This window comes from Paroedura picta, chromosome 6 (assembly GCF_049243985.1).
Source record: "Paroedura picta isolate Pp20150507F chromosome 6, Ppicta_v3.0, whole genome shotgun sequence".
Classification (NCBI taxonomy): Eukaryota; Metazoa; Chordata; class Lepidosauria; order Squamata; family Gekkonidae; genus Paroedura; species Paroedura picta.
The window spans coordinates 111,255,835-111,283,561 of record NC_135374.1 but is presented as its reverse complement, the minus strand read 5'-3'; the positions used below and the strand labels follow the sequence as shown (position 1 = coordinate 111,283,561).

General features: G+C 44.2%; 1 protein-coding gene across 19 annotated transcripts in view; it reads right to left on the bottom strand.

The window, feature by feature from the left end:
* MYCBP2 (MYC binding protein 2) overlaps positions 1–27,727 on the bottom strand; it is a 184,351-nt gene that overhangs the window by 84,219 nt on the left and 72,405 nt on the right. For 17 of the 19 annotated variants that reach the window (XM_077343930.1, XM_077343933.1, XM_077343937.1 and 14 more), the window contains 18 exons: positions 27,048–27,220; positions 24,433–24,558; positions 24,210–24,337; positions 21,963–22,054; positions 21,420–21,554; positions 20,873–20,956; positions 19,726–19,822; positions 18,986–19,178; positions 17,838–18,112; positions 16,237–16,458; positions 12,130–12,321; positions 10,099–10,305; positions 9,108–9,239; positions 8,640–8,818; positions 5,571–5,713; positions 2,777–2,877; positions 1,644–1,862; positions 67–292 (listed from right to left, as the gene is read on the bottom strand). In XM_077343930.1, coding sequence (XP_077200045.1) covers positions 67–292; positions 1,644–1,862; positions 2,777–2,877; positions 5,571–5,713; positions 8,640–8,818; positions 9,108–9,239; positions 10,099–10,305; positions 12,130–12,321; positions 16,237–16,458; positions 17,838–18,112; positions 18,986–19,178; positions 19,726–19,822; positions 20,873–20,956; positions 21,420–21,554; positions 21,963–22,054; positions 24,210–24,337; positions 24,433–24,558; positions 27,048–27,220 — 2,924 coding nt within the window. The remainder of the gene's footprint in view (positions 1–66; positions 293–1,643; positions 1,863–2,776; positions 2,878–5,570; positions 5,714–8,639; positions 8,819–9,107; positions 9,240–10,098; positions 10,306–12,129; positions 12,322–16,236; positions 16,459–17,837; positions 18,113–18,985; positions 19,179–19,725; positions 19,823–20,872; positions 20,957–21,419; positions 21,555–21,962; positions 22,055–24,209; positions 24,338–24,432; positions 24,559–27,047; positions 27,221–27,727) is intronic. The other 2 variants (XM_077343931.1, XM_077343941.1) reach the window with 1 other exon arrangement.

The window sequence follows — 27,727 nt, the reverse complement described above, 5'->3', positions numbered from 1 at the left end:
TGAAACTGTATGTTAAGGTTGGCCTGCCACTATGGAAAATTATTTAAAGTAATAATCCGTATTTACCCGGGAGCACTAAGACCATAGTAGGCCATCCAGATGAGCCTGAGAATTTCTTCAGTTCTATCCACGAGTTAAGGTTTTCATGGACAGAAGTCTGCTTTGGTCCAAATCCTGAGTTCTGGAAAATTCGTGCAGGAATGAGCAAGCGAAGAACATCTTCTGACTGAGCTGTTCCACACTGGGGGTCAAATTCTATGGTCATCCACCTAACACATTCTGGAAAAGTTACCTGAACAAAAGCAGGGACAGAGAAGTTTGCATATATTTTATTTATTTTATTTATTTAGATTTTTATACCACCCTTCCCTACGGCTCTGAGCGGGTTACATAAAACATTTTGGAACATTTACATAGAACACTATCAAAATCAATATAACAGTATAACAATAATAACAACACACCAATTGGAACAATTAGAACAGCACTTCAACAATAACTTTGGCACTCGCACAGCAGGTTCGATCTCTCAGTCTGGGGGGGGGGGGGACCTGTAGATGTTATGGGTCAGTCGGCCCCACCAAATGCCTGGTGGAAGAGTTCCCTTTTTCAGGCCCTGCGGAATTGTGGAAGTTCCGGCACAGCCCTGATCTCTTCGGGGAGCTCGTTCCACCAGGTGGGGGCCAGGACTGAAAAGGCCCTGGCCCTTGTTGAGGTCCGATGTGCCTCTTTAGGGCCAGGGATCCGTAGCCAGTTGGAGGTGGCAGAGCGTAGCGCTCTTCTGGGGGTATAGGCAGGGAGGCGGTCTCTAAGATACACTGGGCCCAGATCGTGTATGGCCTTAAAGGTGATTACCAAAACCTTAAGCTTAATTTTCCACTTTCAAAATGGTAGGGATGTTATCAGAATCAAATGGTGCTGTGCTTACCCCCTTGCCCCCTTAATTCTAGGTTGTAATGCAACAAAACAGGTCAAGTATGTACATACACTTGCAAGCAATGGTACATTCCAAAATGTATGTGCTGTATTCACAACTTCTTAGAGCAAATTAGGTGGAAAATATTCATGTTTGTAGGCTCCCACATTTTCCAGAGGTTTAAAAAGTAGCTGCAGGATGGGTGGGAGGATTTGGACTGACTGCAGCTGTGGTAGAGATGGGGTGAGATAATTTATTTCCTCCCCCTTTTCACGACACTTTCATGAACCCACTTCTGCCTTCTAAGTTGCTATTTGCCTTGATGGGATAAACATACAGTATATGTTCTCCACTTCAACACAGGATCTGAAGCAGCAGATGAAACGAATTAAGCTCAAAACTAGACACTGTGGCTTCCAACAAGTTTTGCAGAGACAAAATAGCCCCAGGAGTCGTTATTTGCCCCTTTCTGGAACTCCAAATCAGGGTTGTTTGGGCTCAGGAAAAAGGCGTGGAACAGTATGAGCCACTCCCCCCCACCCCATGCAATGCCAAAGTCCGAATAAAATCACACCCCTGCAGTTCCCCACAGCTCCTGTCTGGGAAACCCAGACTCATCCCGTTATAAGCCGTAACTGAAGCCCAAATTATTGCTTTGCACCACAATCAAATACTGAACAAAGCAACTTTTAACTAAAAGGTTCATGCAGTCAAAAGTAATGCCTACCTTGTAGTGGGTAATACAAGCTGGTTTGTAGGGATGTTCACATTCAATGACGGCATAGTGGTTAGAGGTAGTACAAGCAGAGAGCCCTTGTTCTGGCTGGTTTCCTGTGGTACTGTCTGTAGACTGATTAGGATTGAAGGCAGGAGGGGCATATTTCTGATTCAGAATCGCTACGGAAGGAAGCAACTGCTGAACTAGGCCAAAGACCTCAACTGCAACCTAGAGTGGAACAAATGACCAAATATTATACCAAACCGAAAGCACTTGGATTGTGACTCGTGACATAAAACTAAGAATTCTGAAGAATATACCTTAGCACCTTAAAAATAGCAGAACTGCTGGACTTGAAGCTGGGAAAAGTGATTTGTACTTTTGTACCCTCTTTCTTCCATCCCTTTTCATGTCTTCCCAATATCACGCTTCCTGGGACCTTTTAGGGGAGGGCTAGGTATCACTGCAGCATCACTTCCACTCATGTAACTGGAAATGATATCATGTGCTGCTGTGACAGTCTAGCAATTGCCAAAATCTGTATAGTCCGTCCCTCCCCGCCCCCCCACACATCCCCAGATAGTGAGAGGTGGGAGGTTTCCTGTTCCACTGACAGGCTTGATGTTTTAGTTAAGCAGGACATGTGTGCAAACTGCCTTTACACATCTACTCTCTCCCTTCTGACACCATGCAGTGTGCAGCAAATGAAGGTGCAGCAGCCTGCAACAAACACATCTGGCTCCTCCAAGTCTATGTGGCAAGTGGCCATTTCTTAAGGACCAACTGAGACCGCTGGAGAGAACCTGGTGCTGTGGTTCACTGCTCACAGAGGGACCCTAAGAGGGCCTGGAGTAACAAGTTATACCCAGCTTTCGGGATAGCAGACAAATCCTGGAGAATGGAGCCCTCACACAGAAGTATAGCATAACAGCACCCTGAGAACTTTAATCGTTCATGCATGCGAGCAGCACAATTTCATATTGCAGCCACAGAATAAAGTCAGCAATTTAGTTGAGTTTTTTTTTAACTGCAGAACTCCACAACAAAGTAAGGTGGTTTGATCCACAAGTCAATGCAAAGTGCTCACAAATGTTTTCACAACGTCTTAGAGTACCAAACCTCCTGAGGTTCTGGACACTTACCTTCGGAATTGCTGCAGCCACAGGTCCTATATATGCTATTATAAGAGGAAGGAGCATAGAAAAGAGACTGGAAGAGCTGAGCAGTTCCGGAATGTCTTCAGCTAAAGGAAATATCACAAGATTTATTATTATTATTGGCTTTCTGAAGACTCGCAGCGACTCACACATAACCCCCCCCCCCATAAAATCCCCACATAAAACCCAATTATACCCCGGGCTCTTGTCCCCCCTACGATCACAAAAGAATGGGGGCCTAAAAATCCCTCCCTAGAGTTGGGGGGTGTAGATGTAATCAACTGAGCCTGAGGAGGATCCATGATATCCCTAGAATTTAGGTATTCTGCCATATACAAATAATACACAACCACTCACCTAAACACATGTTCTAGCATGACTGTATATGGTCATAGTATTATTATTATTATTATTATTTATTCAACTTGTATACTGCCACTCTTGGCACAGCTGTCTTGTGGAGGTTCACAATAAACAATAAAACTACAGTAAAATCCTTAAAAACTCCAATAATAATTACAACAATTACAATAGATGGTGGTATAACTTCTTAATCTCGACTTCGCTGTTCCAGCCTTAGGCTCAATATAGGTGGTCCTAGATAAAATAAAGCCCAGGGGTCCAGGACAACATATCTGCAGAGCAAAGACCTCTGCGGGGGGGGGGGGGGCATAAGCAGTTTAGCGGTCCCTCAGATAGGTTGGACCCAGGCCGCATATTCCCTTAAAGGTCAAGACCAAAACCTCGAACTTGATCTGGAAGCAGACTGTTAATTAATGCAGCTGCCACAGCACAAGCTAGATATGGGTCCTGCAAGGTGGGATATGGGTCCTGCAATAAGGACCTTCAAAGCTGCATTTTGTACCAGCTGCAGTTTCTGGGTCAAAAACAAAGGTAGGCCCACGTAGAGCGAGTTACAGAAGTGTAATCTGGAAGTGACTATTGCAGGGATCACTGTTGCCAAGTGATCTGAGGACAGGTAGAGTGCTAGCAGCCAAGCCTGGCATAGGTGGAAAACCGCCGTTTGGGCTACTCTCGTGATCTGGGCCTATCAAAAATCACCCCCAAATTCCTGGCAACCGGTGCAGGTGTCAGTTGACCCCCATCAAGGCATGGGAGGCACGCGTCCTGAGCCTGCCCCCTCTTACCCAGCCACAGGACCTCTGTCTTGGAGGGGTTGAGTTTCAGATGACTCTGCCTGAGCCATCAAGCTACTGCTTCCAAACAAGTGGGAAATGTTTCGGGGGGGGGGGGGGGAGTCCAGCCAGCCGTCCATCAGGATCTAGAGCTGGGTGTCATCCTCATCACAGCCCAGCCCAAAGCCCCAGACCAACTGGGCTAGAGGGTGCATATAGATGTTGAAAAGTGTGTGGGGGAGTATCACCCCCTGTGGCACTCCACATGGGAGGACAAAGGGGTTCAACAACTCCTCCCCCACAGTGCAGTCCCTCTAATCCTGTATCTGGCATGGTGGTGGGCCAACAAATCGTGATCAACCACATCAAATGTGGCAGACAAATCTAAAAGTATGAAGTTGGCCGAACCGCGACCAGAGCGACCAGTTCAGTCTCCACCCTGTGGCCAGGACCAAAGCCCGACAGGTATGGATCTAGGGCCAAAGTTTCCTCCCAAAAAGCCAGGAGCTGGTCTGCCGTGGTCCACTCAACTGCATTTCCCAGAAATGCAAGATGTGAGACAGTAACTGGCAGGTCCCGTGGGTCCAGCAATAGTTTCTTCAGAAAAGGGTGTACCTCCTTGAGCCCTTCAGGGAACTCTCCTGATGTCAGGGAGAGGTTCACAAACTCCCTCAAAGGGCCTCCTATCCGCTGGTCACCTGGTAACTGTTTAACAAATCTAAAACCTATATTAAAAATTCATTAACTCCCACCCATTCTGGAAACTTTTCCAGGGCCATCCAGAAACCCTCACTGAGAAAGTCTGCGTTAATCACCAAAGGTCTGAAATTCATGCGCACCTATCCCACTACCTGGAGGTCATAAAGTGACACAATGTTCCTGCCTTAATCATTACATTGTATGGGGAACACATCGAGACCCACTCTTGTCTCGTTGCACACAAAGTTTGGTTAGAGAAGGGCATCTGGAAAGGCGATGCTAATCTTTAAACCGCCCGTGGCGCCACGGGCGCCACGGACTAAATAATTCGTTAAGGGGTGTGGAGGTGGGATTAGTCCGTGATGAGGAAGGGTCCGGATTGGGACCCTTCCTCACGACAGACAATCGGAGGGACCAATCGGCAGGTGCGAAGCGTGGCTGCCGGGGGTTCCCTGCCTGGCGGCCTGACTCGGCGAGAGGCGCTGCGCGCCTCTCGCCGCGTCAGGCCGCCACCGCTAAAACAAGCCCGCCACCGCCGCTAAAACAAGCCCGCCGCCGCCGCTAAAACAAGCCCGCTGCCGCCGCTAAAACAAGCCCACCGCCGCCACCGCCGCAAAAACAAGCCCGCCGCCGCAAAAAGAAGCCCGCCGCCGCCGCCCACGCCAAAACAAGCCCGCAGACTCAGCGACTGTGAGTACCTAGCGCCCGCTGCATTTGGCTGCAGCGGGCTTGCTTACTAGTATTACATAATTCTAAACAACATCAGATATTGATTTTTAAAATTCTGATGGTTTTTTCCTAATATTACTTTCACATCCCCTGAACAGTATGTAAATATTCAACAGCGTGTAATAGGTTTGCAGGGATGCCATACAGAGCCACTCCACCTGAAACAAAGTCAGGGCAAGGGGAACATGTCAATTTGTTTTGTGCCTTATTCTTACCATCTACAGCAAGGGCTCTGTGCAAAAGATCCTTAGCAGCTCGCACCACAGCCCCCACAACAGAAAGCGCTCTGCTGCAATTTTTATCTTCTTCATTGGCTTTACTCAAGAGCTGGGACTGGAGATCACCATCATACTCGCTTCTGGAAAAACAGAATGGTTAATACTCAACAAGGTCGAAAGTGCACTAGGGAAACACAACACCAAATCAATGTTAGAAGCACTGTGAAATGCATATTTTTTCCCCAAACGTTTATTTAAGATGGTTATTCATTGAATCATTTCTCTATTTCCTACCACAGAACTGTATCACAATAATTATTATATCCAATTCTGGTACCAGTGCAGGTTGCAAAAGCAAGAGAATGGGGCTAAGCACAGACATGAGATGGTTTTCTACGCACCTACAGAAGCCCCCAGCTCTGTACAAAAATCTCACCTATTTTTTTGAAAATGGAGGAGGGTGAAGTCCCCTTCTAACAGAGCAGCACTGGCTTCCGGCACAGCCAGCATAAAGGAAAAGGACTCTTTACAGCATTATCTGGGGCTGTCCAGCAATCCAAATAAACACAGGGAGATGTGAAGGCTGTGAAATGGGGTGGTCAGGGAGGAAGGCAGATGGGTGGTGCTTCTGTCAGAGGGTAACGGGAAGGGAAGAAGCCAAGCATGCAAGCCACAAGGCAGCCGCTGCTACCATCAGGAGGGAAAGAAGCCATCTGGGTTCTGAGTGCTGCTAAGTTGTTTGGGCTGGGAGGGCAGAGAGCAAGTGAGCTGCAGGCCTCTTCCAAGCTCAGGTAAGTCAAGGAGTAGGAAGGAAGCAGCCACAGCCACACATCAGCAAGTACCCAAGCAGAAAGGGCCCCCTAGAATGTGACTGTCCTTTACCCCAGGTGTAGTCAACCTGTGGTCCTCCAGATGACCATGGACTACAATTCCCATGAGCCCCTGCCAGTGAATGCTGGCAGGGGCTCATGAGAATTGTAGTCCATGGACATCTGGAGGACCACAGGTTGATTACCCCTGCTTTACCCCACTCTAGTCAGTGTGCCTTTCGCCTCATCTTTCAGCCAGGATGATCCACAGCCAGGTTGAAGAGGCCATATTTCTACATGCTGTCTCTCCCCACAGGCGGCTGTGCATGTGTTTCTACGATTCGGTCTCTTCTCTGCAGGGACTGGCCAAGGCGACAGATTTTGAACTTAGCCCACCCATCAAGGAAAAGTAGAACGTCTATCAGTGCAAAAGGGGAGGGGGGATTCCATTTTGCTCTTCTGTAATAAGCAAAGCAACAGAACAATGGAGGAGGGGAGTCAGAAACCCAAGATGGGAAGGGGAGTGGTTTTCTTGCAGGTCCTTCTTATTTTTTTAGTGTGCAGCCACTCTGGTTTTGTAATGGAAGTGAACAATCCACTAACTGAAATCGATTTTATAGCACAGGAGACTTTAAAATTGCTGAAAGTATTGCAGCTATGGGACACCACTCTGTGCAGTTCGGAGAGGGAGGGGAAGAGGAAAGCCACAGAAGCAGCCCTGTGACCACCTCCTGGGCTCGGTTTCTACCTCCTCAGCACTGCGGGCTCAAGGGGGAACACAGCAATGGTCCTAGAGTGGACCAGATGGAAAATCTTCATTCCTCCTCAAGTATACTTATATTGCGCCTGAAACCTGTGCTTGGCTTAGAAGTGTTTGTAAGAAAGCCTGAAATTACACAACATTTATCTAATCCATTTTCAATGGTAAATCCCTTGCTTATTCTACAGTAGGTGGGAGGCAGCAGGCTGGCATGAGCTTTCTCCACATTCTGTTCACATTTTGGGATGATGTAACCCTTTTAAAATTGGAATAAGCTTCAGTGAAGCAACTGTTGTAGCACATAAACTGGTTTATTTTTTCCAGCCACCAGTTCTATCCTCCCTACAAACCTGACAATAGCAGGATTGGGAGAGCAACCTGGATACATTGGGACAGCTACAGGAGGTTTGTATAGCACTCAGAAAACTAGTAGGTTTCCAATTCCTTGTGTGTCCTCCAGCTTTTGCTGTTTTATTAGCCACCTCGAATAGGCATAGCTAATATTAAAGAAAACAAAATTCAATATACAGTACAAATCTCAAAGAATGCCACCCTAAGCTCCTTGAAGGATAAGTAAATAAAGACAAACACTACAGAATGAATACAGCCAATGTACAATATAGGAGATGAAGTTATCTACCAAACTGAAGGATGGCAAGGTTTATATGATACACATAATTTTAAGTTTCACTGCCACTGTTTGGCTTGGAACTCAACATTTGAAATAAATATGAAAGTAAAGCCAGAGTACACATAAGGAAAAGCCTGAATGTAAAGATCAGATCACATTTCCCTGAATTCGCATTATTTTATCTCCTTTTCAAATGTAGTTCTTTTTTTAATCAAAAGTTTTTATTGAAGATTTTTCTACAGATTAAAATGGAGAGAAAGGTACAAAAGGGACAGGGGGGGAAAGAAAAAAGAGCAGACATGTCCACATCATTTCATTAATAGTTTTAAGTCTCCAGCCAACCAGTCCATAAACTATAATCTGTAGTTCATCACATTTCATCAAACTAACTTCTTATACATTAAAATTAATTCTAAATTTGCTTTCTTTAACCACTAAAGCCACAAGTCATCCAATCATTTTTTTTCTGTTTCCTGAAAGAAATCAACAAGAGGTCTCCAATTAATCATAAAGGAAGTTGTTGTCCTCTCTCTCTGATCAGTTCTGTAAGCTATTTCAGCAAGTTCTAACATCTTAAATGGCCAGTCCTCTTCTGTAAGTAAACTTGTACTTTTCCCAATTCTGGGCATATAAGAATCTTGCAGCCGATATCATATAATGTACAAAAATAAAGTCCCATGACTATTTTCTAGTTTCTTATCTATCAAGTCTAATAAAAATGCTTCTGGTCTCATTGGTAAGTTAGACTTTAAAACCTTATGCATGCATGCATTTATATCCAAAATTTCCATGCTCTACTACAAGTCCATTCTTTTCAAACAAAGTTCTTAAACAAATCTCACTTGGCCCAAAAATTCAATTCATACCTGTAATAGAGAATCTGTGGAATCTGGCCCCGTGTCTGGTTCGTGCCATTGCTGCTCAGACTACAGGTACTGAAAGTAAATGTCACGCCATCTGGGCACTGGACAGTGGTCATTCCTCCATCTCCGTTGGCTGTGCGGCTTCCGTAGTTCCTTAAACGGACTGCGTATTTCACATTTTCCTTTGCAATAAAAGCCCAGAGAGGTTGCAACGTTAAGAATTATCACTTGATTTACCATTCCTGTTCAAATGACTTTTATGCAATATCACCTAATGCTCAACTATATATTTATTATAAGCTGCTATGCTTACACTTGTGAAATACACTAAACCTGCAGTCTGTTTCTGATTTTAAGACTGGAAATCTAAAATAATTTGAAATTAAAAATGGGGTAACAAAGGCTTTTAAAAATGTAAACTTATTAACAGATGGCTTGTAAGGTAACTGTAATTCAATTGTCCCCACCTACCTTCAGGGGCACAACTTTGTCAAGTTTGATTTCTGCAATATCACTCAGGGAATCATCTGTGGTATATGTCCCTTTAACCAACTCCAGGGATGTCCATCTATGAGAGTGAGTTGAATCTCCTGTATGATCACTCTGGATTCAAAGAAGCAAAAGTCAATTCTTTTAACATTCAGGTTGCCCCATTTATATATAGATAATGTGCACACAATCAAGTCTAAGGGGGAAAAAAAATCCAAATCAATCACACCTCTCTCCACCTGGTCTACTGACCAACAGGGCTTCTAACAACCCAAAAAGAAAACAAAAATAATTCTGCCAATAAAGTATGCTGCTCTGTTTTATGCCTCTTCCGTTCCCCCATTCTCGCAGGACAAGGCAGTCAGTACAAAGATATGAATGTAGTTTGGGGACAAAGTGCTGTTAAATTACTGGCACAGAGGATTATTACTAGGAAACCTAAAATACACTCCAAGAGTTTTAGGTGGAATTTTGGAATAGCAGCAAGTAACAAAGGGAACTCCTTATAGTGTGGCGATTTATGAAATTACTAGATTCAAATCCTGTTCCTAAGAACGGGCCCTGAAAGGGTCCCCTCCTCTGGCCAGGCAGCTTAAGGTGGCTTTGGGCCGCAGCTCGCAGCCAAATCAAGTGGGGTGGGCAGGGGCTGGGCAGCTCGTTAGCAGAACTCCTTAGCAGGCAGTCAGCAGGCCGGGAGGCCCTCGTTAGCTAGCCCTCCACCACGACCCTTAGCCCAGGGCCCTCTCCCCTTACCTGCTGCTGGCTCCAGGCACTGAGATGTCAGAGTAAAGAGGCTAGAGTCCAGGGACGGAGGGCGGGAGGGGCAGGACCAATCAGGGCAAAGCTGGCTGCACCCTGATTGGCCCTATTCCAACTTGGACAGCCAGACACGTCCCACCCCCTAGGCTGTTTCAGAAATATATAGAGGAAAAACAAGGGATAAGGATTTGTCACTTTTATATGTAACACATACGTCATCCACGAGCACTTCCAGTTCGTATTCGTGGATTCCTCCTCCTCCGTAGACGGAGAACCCTACAACTATGACACCAGGCTTATCCACAGAGAAGCAGATGGCATCAGGGGACCCATTCCCAGTATTCCAGCTTCTCCCTTGGCTCGTTTTGGTGAAGCGGTTTGGGCTGGACTTGACAGAATGCAGAGAGTTAAGCCCATCAGCCTAGGAACAAGCATAAGCAGCAGTCAGATCAGAATACATGGAAGGACATCATGTTATATGCTTCTGAATTAGGGCACTGCTTCTCACGTGAAACATATAAACTTGGTATTTGGCATGGCAGATCACACAATCTCCTGGATCAATTTAAATTTAAAATGTAACAGAAATGCCCCCACCACAAACACACACAAAAGCTGAAACCTAATTCCAAGCTTTGGGAACTCTGTGGTGTTCCTGAAGACACAGGTGCACAATAAGAGCAACAATCCCCTTACCCCAGCCCACCAGGAGGGCTGCTTTCTGGCTTTTGGAACATGCACCCGAATTCTGCAGTCACTCTGCTGGCTGCCCATCAGTTACTGGGCCCAATTTAAGAAGAAGAGTTGTTTTTTAGACTTTGCTTTTCAGTACCCGAAGGAGTTTTAAAGCAGCTTACAACTGCCTTCCTTTCCTCTCCCCACAACAGACATCCTGTGAGGTAAGTGAGGCTGAGAGAGTTCTGTCAGAACTCTTCTGTGAAAACAACTCTAACTGGACTAAGGTCACCCAGCTGGCTGCAGCCGCTCTTAACAATTACACCAAGCTGGCTATCAAGCTGTTGGCTATCATATACAAAAGCCCTTCATGGCCTTGGAGCCTCATATTTGTGAGACTGCCTCCCTCCTTATGCACTGCCACAACAGCTTTGCTCATCTGATCAAGGTCTTCTGCAGATGGGCAAAATGAACAGTGCCTTCTCCACTGGGCCCCCCCGCCTTATGCAGCAGCCTGCCTGAGGAGGAGGGCTCCCACTCTTCAGCTTTACATAAACTCTGCAAATGTGAACTATTCAAGAGAGATTTTCTGGACAAGCAATAGAGTGGCCCTGGATTAAATGATTCACAAAGATAAATTATTAGAGATTGTGGCCTATTCAACTACATCCAGCTTATTGAAAGCAGGATCCTATTTTGAAAGAGAGCTGAGTCTTATATGCTGCTTTTCTCTACCAGGAGCCTCAAAGCGGTACACAATCTGCAAGGAAAATTCAAGCCAGGCTTATCCCATCAGAGAGTTAATTTTTTAACCTTTTAGTACTTGCCATTTACTGGGACCTAATTTATTTCAATAACTTTGCTTATACTGTTTAATTGTTCAATCAGATATTGATATATTGTCTTATCAGGCTCTCTGAGCCAAAGTTACGTAAAAAAAGGTTTTGTGAAGATCCCGGAAGGGTTTCCTGAACGGGTGGGAGTTAATTCATTTTTAAAATATTTCTAAAATCTGTTAAACATGAATAGGGTGATATGACCATATATGGTCACGCTGAGCTACTTCCCCCCCTAAAGAAATGGCCAATGAGGGACCTGGAGAAGGTGGGAAGGAGAGGGGTCCCAGGCAGGCGTGTACACAGCTATGATTCCCAACCATATTCTGCACCATTACACCACTTTCTTGAAGCCTGTGGTTTCTTGAAGCCTGATGAATGTTTCAGGGGTGTCTCAGTGGTAAAAAAGTTAACAAAGTCTGGTATATATTGTAATGGCCTTTGGCTATAAACAATAAAATCTATCTCCATACTTTATATACTTCCTGTGTGTAACTGCCATATGATAAATGTAAATACTAAATAAATAATTCCAAGGTGCTCCAGGTGGCATACATTGTTCTCTTTGCTCTTCTTCTCTGTTTTGTCAGCAAAACCACCACCAGGAAGAGGTCAGAACAACAGTGACCAAGCTCAGCTACTAAGTGTCATGGCTTAATGCAGACTGTAGCATTCCCCGCTCGTGGCCTCAGCATGACATGCTAACCACTCAACCACAGAACGAATCGCTTTACCTCAGATCCCAGTGCAGAAGCCGTAAGTTCACTCACGATACTTGCAAGTAATCCACAGGTATTAGAAACCAAATGTGCAGAAAAAAGTTCATTTTCACGCCTGAGGCTGTTTCGCACCGGTAACACCACAATAACCAGCATCTTCTCCAGCACTTCCCGAAAGCTAGTCATGCCCGAAATATTTTCCTCGCTCTGCAAAATGAATTGGCACATGAGATGAAGCCTGCTCACATGCAGCCAGAATAAGTCTGATTCACACATGCATTTACAGCCTTATGTAGAGTGTGCATATACAGCAAACAAAAAATTAATCAATAGGTAGGGCATAGCTTACAACCTCCCCCTTCAAGGATCGCTGCCTTGTTGTGGCAAGGGGGCTTGCGTAGTTCAGTGAAGCTATGAGCTATACCGTGCAGGGCCACCCAAGACGGACAGGTCATAGCTGAGAGCTCTGACAAAAGGTGATCCACTGGAGAAGGAAATGGCAAACCATTCCAGTATCTTTGCCATGAAAACTCTATGGACAGTTCCAATAGGTATAACGATATGACGCCGGAAGATGAGCCCCTCAGGTCGGAAGGTGTCCAATATGCTACTGGGGATGAGCAGACGGCTAGTACGAGTAGCGCCAGAATGAATGAAGCGACTGGGCCAAAGCCGAAAGGACGCTCAGTTGTGGAAGTAACTGGTGGCAAAAAGACAGTCCGATGCTGTAAAGATTTTTATTCCATAGGAACCTGGAACGTCAGATCCATGAATCAAGGCAAGCTGGACGTGGTCAAACAAGAAATGACAAGACTGAACATCGACATTTTAGGAATCAGTGAACTAAAATGGACAGGAATGGGTGAATTTAATTCAGATGACCATCAGGTATACTACTGTGGACAAGAATCTCGCAGAAGAAATGGAGTAGCCTTCATAATCAATAAGAGAGTAGGAAAAGCAGTCTTGGGATACAATCCCCAAAATGACAGAATGATCTCAGTTCGAATCCAAGGCAAACCATTCAACATCACAGTGATCCAGGTCTACGCCCCAACCACTGCTGCTGAAGAGGATGAAGTTGATCAGTTCTATGAAGCCCTACAACACCTTCTTGAAGCAACGCCAAAAAATGATGTGCTTATCATCATGGGGGATTGGAATGCTAAAGTAGGAAGCCAAAAGATAACCGGGATAACAGGCAAGTTTGGCCTTGGAGTACAAAATGAAGCAGGGCACAGGCTGGTAGAATTTTGTCAAGAGAATACAATGGTCATAGCAAACACTCTTTTCCAACAACCCAAGAGACGACTCTACACATGGACATCACCAGACGGTCAACACAGAAATCAGATTGACTATGTGCTCTGCAGCCAAAGATGGAAAAGTTCTATCCAGTCAATAAAAACAAGACCAGGAGCTGATTGTGGTTCAGATCATGAGCTTCTTGTTGCAAAATTTAGGCTTAAATTGAAGAAAGTAGGGAAAAGCACTAGGCCACTCAGGTATGAACTAAATCATATCCCTGACGAATACACAGTAGAGGTGACAAATAGATTTAAGGAATTAGATCTGATAGACAGAGTGCCTGAAGAACTATGGACGGAGGTTCGCAACATTGTACAAGAGGTAGCAACTAAAACCATCCCAAAGAAAAAGAAGTGCAAGAAATCAAAATGGCTGTCTGAGGAAGCTTTACAAATAGCTAAGGAGAGAAGGGAAGTGAAAAGCAAGGGAGAAAGAGAAAGATACACCCAATTGAATGCAGAATTCCAGAGAAAAGCTAGAAGAGATAAGAATGCCTTCTTAAATGAACAGTGCAAACAAATAGAAGAAAGCAATAAAATGGGGAGGACCAGAGATCTTTTCAAGAAAATTGGGAGATATGAAGAGAACGTTTCATGCAAAGTTGGGTATGATAAGGGACCAAAATGGTAGAGACCTCACAGAAGCAGAAGAGATTAAACAAAGGTGGCAAAATTATACAGAACAACTATACAAGAGCGAGCTTAACATCCCTGATGACGGTGGGGTAGTTACTGACCTGGAGCCAGACATCCTGGAATGTGAAGTCAAATGGGCCTTAGGAAGTCTGAGCAACAATAAAGCTAGTGGTGGTGACAGCATTCCAATTGAACTATTCAAAATCTTAAAGGACGATGCAGTAAAAGTGCTACACTCAATATGCCAGCAAATTTGGAAAACTCAACAATGGCCACAGGATTGGAAAAGGTCAGTTTACATTCCAATCCCAAAGAAGGGCAATGCCAAAGAATGTTCAAACTACCGCACCATTGCACTAATTTCTCATGCTAGCCAAGTTATGCTCAAAATCCTACAAGCTAGGCTCCAGCAATATGTGGACCGAGAACTTCCAGAAGTACAGGCAGGATTTCGAAGAGGCAGAGGAACTAGAGATCAAATTGCGAACATACGCTGGATCATGGAGAAAGCTAGGGAGTACCAGAAGAACGTCTACTTCTGCTTCATTGACTATGCTAAAGCCTTTGATTGTGTGGAGCACAACAAATTGTGGCAAGTTCTTAAAGAGATGGGAATACCAGAGCATCTTATTTGTCTCTTGAGAAATTTATATGCAGGCCAAGAAGCAACAGTGAGAACTGAACATGGAATCACTGACTGGTTCAAAATTGAGAAAGGAGTTCGGCAAGGTTGTATACTGTCGCCTTGCCTATTTAACTTATATGCAGAGCACATCATGAGAAATGCGGGATTAGAGGAGTCACAAATTGGGATCAAGATTGCAGGGAGAAATATCAACAACCTCAGATATGCAGATGATACCACTCTAATGGCAGAAAGTGAAGAGGAACTAAAGAGCCTGTTGATGCGGGTGAAGGAGGAGAGTGCAAAAGTTGGCTTGAAACTCAACATCAAGAAAACAAAGATCATGGCATCCGGCCCTCTCAATTCCTGGCAAATAGATGGGGAAGAAATGGAGATAGTGACAGATTTTATTTTCCTGGGCTCCAAGATCACTGCAGATGGAGACTGCAGCAAAGAAATTAAAAGACGCTTGCTCCTGGGGAGGAAAGCTATGGCAAATCTAGACAGCATCCTAAAAAGCAGAGACATCACCCTGCCAACAAAAGTGCGTTTAGTCAAGGCTATGGTATTCCCAGTTGCAATGTATGGCTGCGAAAGTTGGACCATAAGGAAGGCCGAGCGTCAAAGAATTGAGGCTTTTGAACTCTGGTGCTGGAGAAGACTCTTGCGAGTCCCTTGGACTGCAAGGCGAACAAACCGGTCAGTCCTAGAGGAGATCAACCCTGACTGCTCTTTAGAAGGCCAGATCCTGAAGATGAAACTCAAATACTTTGGCCACCTCATGAGAAGGAAGGACTCCCTGGAGAAGAGCCTAATGCTGGGAGCGATCGAGGGCAAAAGAAGAAGGGGACGACAGAGAATGAGGTGGCTGGATGGAGTCACTGAAGCAGTAGGTGCAAACTTAAATGGACTCCGGGGAATGGTAGAGGACAGGAAGGCCTGGAGGATCATTGTCCATGGGGTCGCGATGGGTCGGACACGACTTCGCACATAACAACAACAACAAGCTTACAACCTGCAGCTTCCGTTTTGGAACACAACTCTCAGGTTTTTTTAATTATTTGGATTTTTATACCGCCCTTCCATACGGCTCTGGGCGGTTTACGTAGAATGTTGAAGAAATAGTAACATAGAACATTATAACAATCTGTCAAATAACATAACAGAGCATGTCAACCAGAACAGTATTTCAACGGAACAACACTGATATATATATAGTATGTGTGTGTGTGTGTATGTCAGATTGTTCAGTCATGGAAGGAGGCGTCTGAGGTGGGGGGGGGGGGGGGATGACCAGCAGATGTTTTGAGTCGGTCGGCCTCAAGCAAATACATGGGAGAAAAAACCAACAAAACCACAAACAGAGGGAAAGATATCACAAAAAAATCTAGTTTCTTATAGATGCATTTTTTTTGTTTCAAAAGGATGCTCTCTCTGATATCAAGACACTGAATCTGAGGAATTACCTTAAATACAATGCCCATTATATTAATTCAGTCCCAGATCATTTATTACACTGCAAAGGGTTTTGGTTTCTTTCAGACAGGCACTCACCTGACTAAGTTTCTCCATGTGTGCGACCAGCAGAGGGAAGCGATGGGCCAATGCAGAGTCATTCTCTGTGCTAACCTGCTTCACCATGGAGCGCAGTAAGACCTCACCATCGTAAGCGATGGGGAAGATGGAGGTCAGTTTCACAGAGGTATGGCACAGGGCTGACATTACGGCAGCAAGGAGTCTGCTGCTGGATGTCTTGAAGTTTGCTTCCTGGATATCCTAACCAGCAAAACAAGGACAGACTGGTCAAAATGACATACTGGAAAAGTAGTAAAAATGGAAGGCTGCAGGGCCTCTTGCATTGTACTATGATGATCTGTTACTACTTCATGAAAAGCCACATCATGAGCTACTATCTCATTCAGTTACTGTGTTACTTCAGACCAACACGACTGCCCATTTGAATATATCATCTTTTGGCAACATTCAGTGGCCATGAGCATATGCCAGTTTGGTGTAGTGGTTAGGAGTGCGGATTTCTAATCTGGCATGCCAGGTTCGATTCTGCGCTCCCCCACATGCAACCAGCTGGGTGACCTTGGGCTCGCCACGGCACTGATAAAACTGTTCTGACTGGGCAGTGATATCAGGGCTCTCTCAGCCTCACCTACCCCACAAGGTGTCTGTTGTGGGGAGAGGAATGGGAAGGCGACTGTAAGCCGCTTTGAGCCTCCTTCGGGTAGGGAAAAGCGGCATATAAGAACCAACTCTTCTTCTTCTTCTAAATATCTTCAACCCTACGAGTTAATGCAGGTTCTAAAACAGGAAACAAGAAACTTTTGCAGGGCAGCTTATGCGATTGGAGTATCTGCACCTAGGAGTCAGGTGGGGCCTCAGTGAATACTGGAAGCACTGGAATGAAATAAATGAAATTGGAAAGAGGCATATTTACAAGGCCCTTTCAAGACAATACAATAGGGAACCCAGGCCAAGCTGCCACATCAAACAGATTTCTAGTGAGTAGCCACGTTGGTCTGAAGCAGCAGGACAAAGTTTGAATCCTGTGGCACCTTCAAGACCAACTTAGTTTTATTCAGGATATAGGTCAAGCTCTCTCAACCAGGGTTTCAGGAAACGCTGGGGTTTCCTGGTGGCCCTGGAAGGGTTTCCCGAATGGGTGAGATTTCGTTTTTCAATACATTTTTAAAATTGTTAAATATTTATTGGGTGATATGACCATAGATAGTCATGTCGACCTGCCCCCATCCCTCCTAAAATGGCCAATTGGCCTGGAAGGGGCCCCAGGAGAGCATGTACACAGCTATGCTTCCTAACCATATTCTGCACAATCATGCCACTTCTGTGGTTTCTTGAAGCCTAAAGAATATTTCAGGGGTTTCTCAATGGTAAAAAAAAGTTGAGATAGGCTGATCTAAGCTCTTATGTGCAAGCACACTTCTTTATTATATCTGACGAAGTGTGCTTACACACAAAAGCTCACATCCTGAATAAAACTTGGTTGGCCTTAAAGGTGCCACTGGACTCACACTTTGTTCAATGTATCAAAGAGTGTTCCTAGGTCTGATACACAGGACAAAGAGTAGCACTTCTGGGCTATAAAAGAAACATCATTCAGTGTGAGAATGACCCTTTGATACCTGATCTAAACAGTTTAGCAAGTCGCAAAGGCAGGCCCACTGCAGAGCTGGAGTTGGATAGAAAGAGTGGAAGCAGGCGGTGAAAGTGTTATGGCACTCCTGAAGAACAGCTTCCAGTAGACTCAAAGGCTGAGTCAGATATCCTTGGGGGTCATTATCCAGTTTTATCATGCAGTGATCGACTCCCTCGGACAGGATTTTTCTGAGCAAAGTTCTGGTCTTCCCGATGCAGTCTGCCAGCTTACTAGTTTCCTCAACGACAGCTTTAGTTGTAGCTGGGAAGAGATGGGAGAATGTTAACAAGACCAACAAAGAGGGCTAATGATGATTTGGTTAGAGTTCATAGGAAGGAAAATGAAATTTAGACTGTGTAGCCTCCAAGAATTTTTTTTCCTGAAGGCTTTCCTAGGTTTGCATAGGCTGGTCTTTATTGTAACGTATGTTGAATCGCCTTTACATGAAAAATTTCGCGCAAGTGAAATATTATGGTGATCTATGGTGCAGTCTTGTTTGGAACACTGTGGACAGTTCTGGTCACTACATCTCCAAAAGGACACTGTAGAGTTGGAAAGAGTGCAGAGGAGGGCAACCAAGATGCTTAGGGGGTTGCAGCACCTTCCCTATAAGGAAGGGCAGAAGAGTGTGGGACTGTTCAGTCTAGAAAAGAGGTGACTAAGAAGGGACATGACAGAGACTTATAAAATTATGCACAGGATGGAGGAAGTTGTGAAAGGGAAATTTTTCTCCCTCTCCCAAGATGACAGAACTCGAGGGCATCCAGTGAAGCTGATGGGCAGTAGGTTCAGGGCAGACTAAACGAAGTAAGTCTTAACAAAGGCAATGATTAAAATGGGGCATTCGCTGCCAGTGGATTCAGCAATGGCCACAGGAATAGAGAGCTTTGAAAGGGGACTAGATAGATTCATTGAGGAGAAGTCTATCAATGGCTACTAACCATGGTGCCTGAGAGGAACCTCCACATTAAAAGGCCAACAAAATCTGAATGTCAGAGCCAGGAGGTAACACCAAGGTTGGCCTCTCTGTCCTGTGGTTGGCTCCTGTGTGAAACAGGATGCTGGACTACATGGACTACTGGTCTGATTCAGGAGGACTCTTTTTTACATTCTTATTAGAACTTAGCCTATTACCTGACACTGGGTATATCTCACACGTGTAGACTCGCAGTAGCCTTAAGCAACAAGTGCCAACAAACCGCAGCCTTTCCAAGTCCAAAAGCGTGGCTGTATATTGGAAACCTTTCAAGCCGCGAAGTTCTTCTACTCCCAATACTAGGGTTGTCCAGCTCCAGTGAAGAATGCTCAGTAATGATTCAAAGCACTCCTGTTTCAGTTAAAATGAAAAAGGGAAACATTTTAAATGTTTGAAATTTGAAATTATTTGAAATTATTAACAAATGCAATGGATCTCAACTTGAGGGACGGGCCTCCCTGGGAGTCGTGGTCACCTAAGGGGGTTCCAACTCCGGAGTCGATCCCTTCTGCCCCATCCTTAGTGGCCTGAATGACTCCTTGGCCAGGAACTCACTGATCTCCACTACATTTTTGGAGGAAACAACATCCAATCTGGTTTGGAAGGAAGTTCTGGAAGAACTTTTTCCTTACCTCAGGAGAGGGAGTGGGCATTTTCTGTGGCAAGACTCAACCCAACGTCCAGAAGAAGCCCACACTGTTTAGTAAAATATGTGAAAACTTCCATTTCAAGATGTGATTTCTTTGAAAGGTATATAGCGGTGTTCAGTTTATTCATAGTTCCTCCTATATTGTTATTTTATTGGTTGATTTGAGCTTCTTAAATTCCCCTCCCCATTTAAGATGACCCTTGTGGACAAAAAAATGCACAGAGAACAGGAATTGCAGCCATTACTCACCACGGAGACAGTTCTTGCAAAAGATCGTTTTAAAATGTGCACAGGCTCACTGGTTTGCTGCTTCCCTTTTGATGCACTGCCGTCACTTGTTGGCAGCCTGGTAGCAAAAATAGGAATGAAATATCAATCCATTCCCCCCAAGAGATCTGATGGTTAGTATCAGCTGAACAGAGAAAGATTTCTGACCTGGATGCTCAGGAGAATTCAGTCTGAGACTAGCCATGAAAGTGTTGAGTCTAGTACTGAGCATTCAGAATATAGCCCTGCAGACAGAGTACTGGAGGAGGTTGGCAAGGATGATAAAGTAGTTAGGCAAAGACTCTCATTCAGCCCAGAATAGGGGATAGATTGTCTAGGGAAAGAATTTTCCTGACCCAATTAAAACAGGGATAGTTCTGGGAGTGCAGAGATCTCTGGTCTGGTTAGAAAATAGGAATGGGCACATACTGGAAATGACAGTGCACATGCTGATTTACTTCAGAGTTCTGAATTGAGTGACTTCAGAACTGATTTCACCTGATTTACCTCTGATTTCACTGGAGCTTTCACCTCTATGTTTAATAAAATATTTTGTTAATTTGAAATTTCAAAACAGCCTGCGCCATTTAAATTAAAGGGGGTTCCTGATCCTTCCCTCAGGTTCCTGTACTAAGCCAACAGCCAAAATATACTGTGGCAGTGTGGGACAGCCACAGTTCTTCTGGAAGAAGGAAACCAATACCTAGGGCAGCTCAGTCATGAAGGGAAAGAGAAACAGAAGGAAAATCTTACCTCTGAGGGAGGGAAGTGAGCAGGGGTGTCATACTTATCAATGCACACTGAGTCACTGGATGTACAATGAACACTTTGTGTTATACCTGGAATATCTTAGTACCAGTCCTACACAGCCATGAATTTTAGTATGAATTTGGGTGACCCATTCTCTGGCAGCCTAAGTTAGTTCACAAACCAGTGGGTAAAAATGAATGGTGATCCCATATCACCCTTGCAAAAAGAACAGAAATGTAATCATGGATATAGGGGGAAAACCCCCAAAAACAGTTGAACAGCCACCCCGCGTTCATCAAGGCGGAAATTCTGTTGTACTGATCACTGGATTCAATCCCTCCCTCCCTTCTCTCTTTTGCTATGGGAAAAAAAGAATTACCTGTATAGTAACTGCGGAATCTGTCCTGCATTAACATCTGTACCATTATTTGATTTCTTGGAACTCTTAAACTGGAAGACAACCCTGAAGAAAAAGAAGTCACCAGATAAAGTATCTTTCATTTCAGATCCCTACTCACTCCATACAGAGAGAGAGAGAGAGACAGACTTTCTCCACAAACACTTGAGAACCAGAAGAACAAAGATCAACAAAATTTAACTCTGAATATAAGCTTTCATGTGCATACACACTTCCTCAGATACACTGAAACAAGACTTCCTCAATCATTATAACAGGGGTTTAGTTGCCAGAAGGGGCTAATTAGAGTCAAGAAGCAGAAGTAACTGAGCAACATTTGATTAAAGCAGTTGGTGAGACCTATGTATGCAAATTAGCATACATAGGTTAAAAGAGTTAACAAACTGATATAAGCATTAAGTCGGTGCCCAGTGTCACCTTTAAGATCAACAAAGTTTAATTCTGGGCAGAAGCTAGAACTGAGTGACTTAGCATGAATAGTGAGGTAAGAACCCAAAGTAATACCCACCCGTCATCTGTTGTAATAGAAGCTTGTCCGTGGGATCCACAGTCACTACTGGGGCCAGATACCCGTGCCCAAGCGACATACCACCAGCCAGCTTGCAGCAGAACAGGTTCATCAAACATCATTGCGTATTTTTCCCTGGAAGAAACAGAAATCTGATGCAATAATAGCCAAATCCAAGACATGATGACGGTGGCACTGGTTCTCGTTTCACAATGGACATGGACCAGGGATCCAGGAAACAAGGAGAGGTGCCCTTCCTCCCTCTTAGATACCACCGTGCTAGATCTCAGCCTCAGTGCAATGGGAATATGTACCACTGAGAATAAAGAAGAGATTTAAAGAAAGACCTACCCATGTCGTAAATCTTAAGTGATCTGACATCTTGAATTTCTCTGCAATGACTGGGATTTTTATATTCCTTCTCAAAGGAACATTTTGTGTATCACCTAAGTTAGGCTCACTATCATATGCTTAAAATTCTTGGGCAAATGTAAGAGCTCTCTATCCAAGCTAAAAGCAGGGAGATGTTTTGTTTGTCATTACCTTGCAGCACAATCATAAGCCAAGACATCAGTTTCTGCAAGAAGGTCACCGTCTGTCTCATGGTCACCTCCATCTGGTCCCAGTTCAAACAACTGAAAAGAGACGCCTTTAAGAGTTTTACTTTCTTGCTTTACTGGTATGTTGTTTAACTCCCCCCACGCTTCTGAGCCAGGGCAGATTTTTAATGAAGTATAAGTACAGTTAAACAAAGCTAAAACTGTACAACACCAAAGGATCATCAGAACACCATAGTGAAAAAATCTTTATAAGACAATCCCATCGAGCCAAAGATCATCAAACACACAGGGAGAGAAGCACCCTGCAGCAGCAGGAAAGGCTATGGCAAAATGACAGGGGCAACAACTGAAAAAAATCTTGGTAGTGCTGGGAAGGGAGAGAGAAGGAGCATGTCCAGAGAAAGGCAACAAACATGGTGAGGGGTTTGGAGACCAAGGTGCATGAGGAAAGGTTGGGGGAGCTTGGTCTGTTTAGCCTGGAGAGGAGATGACTGAGAGGGGATTTGATAACCATCTTCAAGTATATAAAAGGCTGCCATGTAGAGGATGTAGCAGAGTTGTTCTCTCTTGCCCTGGAGGGATGGATCAGAACCAATGGGATGAAATTAATGCAAAAGAAATTCCGTTTAAACATCCGGAAGAAGTTCATGAGTTAGAACAGTTTCTCAGTGGAACAGGCTTCCACGGGAGGTGGTGGGTTCTCCATCTTTGGAGATTTTTAAACAGAGGCTAGATAGCCATCTGACGGAGAGGCTGATTCTGTGAAGATTCAAGGGGAAGGCAGGCAACAGTAGACGAGCGATAGGATTGTGTGTGTCCTGCATAGTGCAGGAAGTTGGACTAGATGACCCAGGAGGTCCCTTCCAACTCTGTTATTCTATGATTCTAAGAATATTTCTAATGAGGAACACAGCATGATATTTAACACTGCAGGTCTACAAGACTTTTGACCCACTGAGGCAAACATAGTATGCCTGCCTTGGATAGTTGCCTGTCCAGGGTTTTTCGATCCCTTATCTGCACAGCCCAAAGCAGGCAACAAAAACAACAGGCTTAATAAGCCTGCAGATGGGCTTTGTTTGGAAGAGTCATGTCCTGCAGACAATAGTGTACAGAAACAAACAATGACCATGATCCGTAAGGGTTTAAACTCTATTGGGTCTGTGAAGCCCGACTCATATGATCAACGCAGTCAGTTCCAATGGCCTCTGTCAGGGAGAATGGAAGGTCATCTAGATCAGGGGCAGTCAACCTGTGGTCCTCCAGATGTCCATGGACTACAATTCCCATGAGCCCCTGCCAGCATTCGCTGGCAGGGGCTCATGGGAATTGTAGTCCATGGACATCTGGAGGACCGCAGGTTGACTACCCCTGATCTAGATGGTGCGTAGGCCGATAAAAGGCTGCAAGTTCCACTGAATGCAGACTTTGGATGCAACAGCTTTTTGTGCTCACAGCAGGTCTAGCATGTGCACATATTTATTCCACACGAAGACAAGATGGGTGTGTGGGTGTCTTTAAATGTGGTTGCGTTTGCTTTTTTTAAAAATCATGACTCAAAACGTTGAAATTTCACATCGAGCATATGGCCCCGTTACTACTTTGACTTCGGTAAGAGGAGAATATAGTCTATATGTACTGTCTTTTCAAGTCCTAAGATTGAAACACTGAAGTTGTCAAAAACCAGCCGTCATGTTTATATTTGAAGTAGGATATAAGAATAGATCTTCCCCACCCCACAACTTACAGCCAAAACTTTGTCTTCTCAACAGCATTTGGTAAGGATTAAAATATGGATTTACTTAAAAGTCTACAATATACTATGTTATTTGAAATATATGAACAATACAGACAAAAAATGCGTTCTGCAGGGGGTTGGGACAAGATGACCCTGGAGGTCCCTTCCAACTCTATGATTCTATGAAAAACTAACAACTGAACGACAATTTCCTAAGGTACTTCACAGCATAGCCAATATTAAGCATATATCACTATTGCACCAATGTTTAAAAAGTATATTCTATCCCAAACTTCGGAGTATTAATGTGTTAGTACGTATTCTTAAACTAATAAACAGCAGTAATTAAAATATGTTTTTCTACTGTTCTCAAGTTTGGTTTTTAAATACATTGTTACAAATTTCATACATTTCTTTACAATGCCTAAAATGTTCATCTCTACATCTGCCTTCCCCTCATTTTACAATTCCCCAAAATACTCCTTTTCTTACCTTTATTTTAGCAGTGTATTCGCCTCTACCCCCAAAGAGTCCAAGGCCACCAAGCAAAATGTCCGTATCAGCACAGAAGCGGATGGCTTCCACTGAGTGAGCTGAATAGCCCCAGCCTCCACCATGACCTGAAAGGGAGGGAAAATTTGCAAATGTTTATGTAAGAAGCTGCAGGCACCACAGATGGGGTGGGGGAAAGGAAAAATCTGTGTCTGATAGATACTTTCAAATCTGTTGACAATACTGTAGTCCTCTTTGGAATAGACTTTCATCACAGCTTGAGTTTCTTCTTCTGTATTTGCAACACCCATTTTTAAATCCTGCATAGCAGCCAAGGTATCAAGGCAACCTAAAACAAAAGGAGAAATTGGGTATCGGTTATGGAGAATTGAGTATTGTTCAGAGTCTTATCCTTTTAGCCCAAACTGTACAACTGAGGACAATAGTGGTAGTCAATTAGACAAAATGTCCATGAAGAAACATAAGAAGAGCTGTGCTGGATCAGACCAGAGAACCATTAAGTCCAGAGTTTTGTTTACACAATGTCCGGCCAGCTGTCTCTAGGAATGCACAAGCAGGATCACAGCAACTACAGCTGCCTGCCCATGCTCCCCAACAACTGATACAGAAAGCCATCTTGTCTCTGGTGCTGGGGGGAGTAGATATCCATCGTCATTCGTGGCCGTTGATAGCCCCATCATCCAAGAATTCATTTGCAAAAGATATAATAGTTACAAAAGATGGCAACACAAAACAATGCCCCATGATAGACGTATCAATCAGGCTGGAACTCAGAAGTTGAGCTGTTATGTGCTGTTAGTTCTATATAGTTTTTAATGAAGTTTTTATTGTTTTTAATTGTGCACTATAATAAATAATCAACAAGTTTTACATTATTTTATTGTACAGCTCCACTTCTGAGTTCCTACCTGTTAAGGTTGGGTCGTTTTCCTTTTTTGGTTTTGGTATCAATCAGGTTGACCAAGGAAAGAGGGAGAGGGGAAAGCACGCCACCTTTGAGCAAAAACATCAGCCACAAATCTGCAGGTGCTCTGTAGTATATCACTGCACTCCAGGAGAGGACCGGTAAATTGGATTAAGTTATTTTATACCAGCCCCATCTCTGGCAATAAGCCCACTGTAAAAGGATTCTGTGAGTCACCGACAGCACCTCCTGGGAAATTTCTCTGAGAGCAAAGGATTCAGATTATCAACAATAGTGATTACCTCATGTCTGAGTTCTATACAGTGAAGTTCTGGCATTCCAGATAATCGCAGAACACATTCTCAAGCGCTTAATCAAACACTAAAGCACCACTGCGGATTTTTTAAAGAGTTTGTTAGAATGAATGAATGTCACAAAAGTTGGGCAGTTCCAGTAGCAGCTTAGCGACCAACAAGCTTTTGAGAGTCAAAGCTCTCTTTGAAAGCGCATGCTCTGTAACTCTTGTTGGTCTCTAAACTGCTAGTGGACTCGAAACTAGCTGTTCTACTGCAGATCAACAGGGCAACCTTCTGAAACTAGAGCTGGAATACAGCCCGAGGGGTAAGACCTGGGTTAAAGATGGAGCAAGTATTACAGCCCAAATTCTTTTCTAACATAGGCTTTCATCCAAGCCAACTCCTCCTTCCCACCCACCTAGATGTTGGAAAACAGCAGCAGGAAAACAGGGCTCATGATTCTCCCTAGCGCTTGGATAACTGCTACAACGGCAACCAAAGTGCTAAGAGCCACAGGAAACATACCTGTGCTGAGGTAACTGTTTTAGCAGCATTATATCGTGGGGGAGTGGAAAGAAGAGGAAGAGCAGCAAACTTCCTCTCATTTTCAGAGAAGCCATTTAACTCCAAAAATCATCAGAAGTGTAACAGGATCAGATCAGATTCTGTAACTGTCTCAGAATCTAAGCTGTTCTTTCACTTAAGGGGAAAATGGCTTGCCCGCTGCCCCTTTGTCCAGCAATGATCAAAGCCTTCTTCCAGCCTAAGGAACTTTTTGCCAGTGGAAGAAAAGTGCTAATTTCCACCTAGGTCTTAAAGCCAATAGGCTGTTTGACCAGAAAAAGACAGCAATATAACAGAAAGTTATCGCTGTTCAGTATTCATTAAAAACATGACATTTAACTGCAGCAGCTATACATTTGTGCACATCTAATGTTATGTTAAAATCTAGATCTGCCAACAGGATCATCAAGTGACAATGAGAAGCGTGTGCAGGCTTCTTATTCAGATGAGGATCCAGTAATCTTCTCTCACAGCAGAATAAATTGTACAGAACAAGAAGAAATGCTTAATCATTTCTACAGGAGACCTATCACGATTACAAACTCTAGATGCCCTTTCAATTGTCCATGCAAGACAGCAACTGGAAGTGAAATCATTCTTGCAAGGGGGAATAAAAACCTCAGAGAGTGGAAGAGCCAATTAAAATGGAGGAAAGCTGCTTAGACTGAAAGAAGGCTTCAAAGGATATGAGCCAGGAAGTCATTTTCGCAAGCGCAATTATGGATCCAAGTACTTTAACCACCATTGAGTAGAACACAAGTGAATCAAGAACACAGATTAACTAGAGGACTGGGTAAGGTTTTAGAGCAGGGGTAGTCAACCTGTGGTCCTCCAGATGCTGGCAGGGGCTCATGGGAATTGTAGTCCATGGACATCTGGAGGACCACAGGTTGACTACCCCTGCCTTAGAGAACACAGAGCAACAAGTGTGCTGCCATTCATCATTCAAAACTTTTAATAAATATATCGGACACCCCTCCCCCCATATTTTATTAGGAAAACAATAAAATATTTTATTAGGGAAACAATTGCTTTTCAAGTCATAATCGATACCTAGAATGTGCAAGGCTGCATGAGATCTGGTTGTAAGAGCTTTGGACCCCGCCGGAAGAGCAAGTTCTGGGCTCAGGATACTACAGCGGGATGGCATGTCTGGAGCGGAGGGGAGTCTGGAATCAGCCACAACTGCATTGTAACTCCACAGCTCTCTGGTATTGGGCCGAAACCTGAACAAATGACATACAATTTTAACTGTAACAGATTTTGGAAAAATGGCAATGTGACGGGCATTTCTCCACACTGATTGGTATGGTATGAACAATGAACAGGTTAAGTTTGACTCGGTCTCTGTGGGGCTAAGGGAGATGGCTTCGGAAGTCTGGGGAAATGAAGACACATCTTTCCTGCAATGACAGAACCTCCAAGTGGCAGCTGCTCATATTCTGTAATACTTGAGGCTCGGTGCAAATTTCTTCTGGACACAACAATTGTAGTCCCTGGCACACTTACCAGACAGCAAGCCCTGCTTTACTCATGAGGACTTCAGAGTAAACATGCCTGGGATTGAGCTAGCTGAATGGCCCCTGACACGTCAGTGCCGATGCTTCTACAGGCACGGCTGCTACAACAAGAGATGCATATGCACTCATAGGTACTGAATGCCTTCCCTGTGCCCTGTCCCATAACTTGCTGTTACATATGAAAGGAAGCACTTTAATTTCGACTTCTCTAGA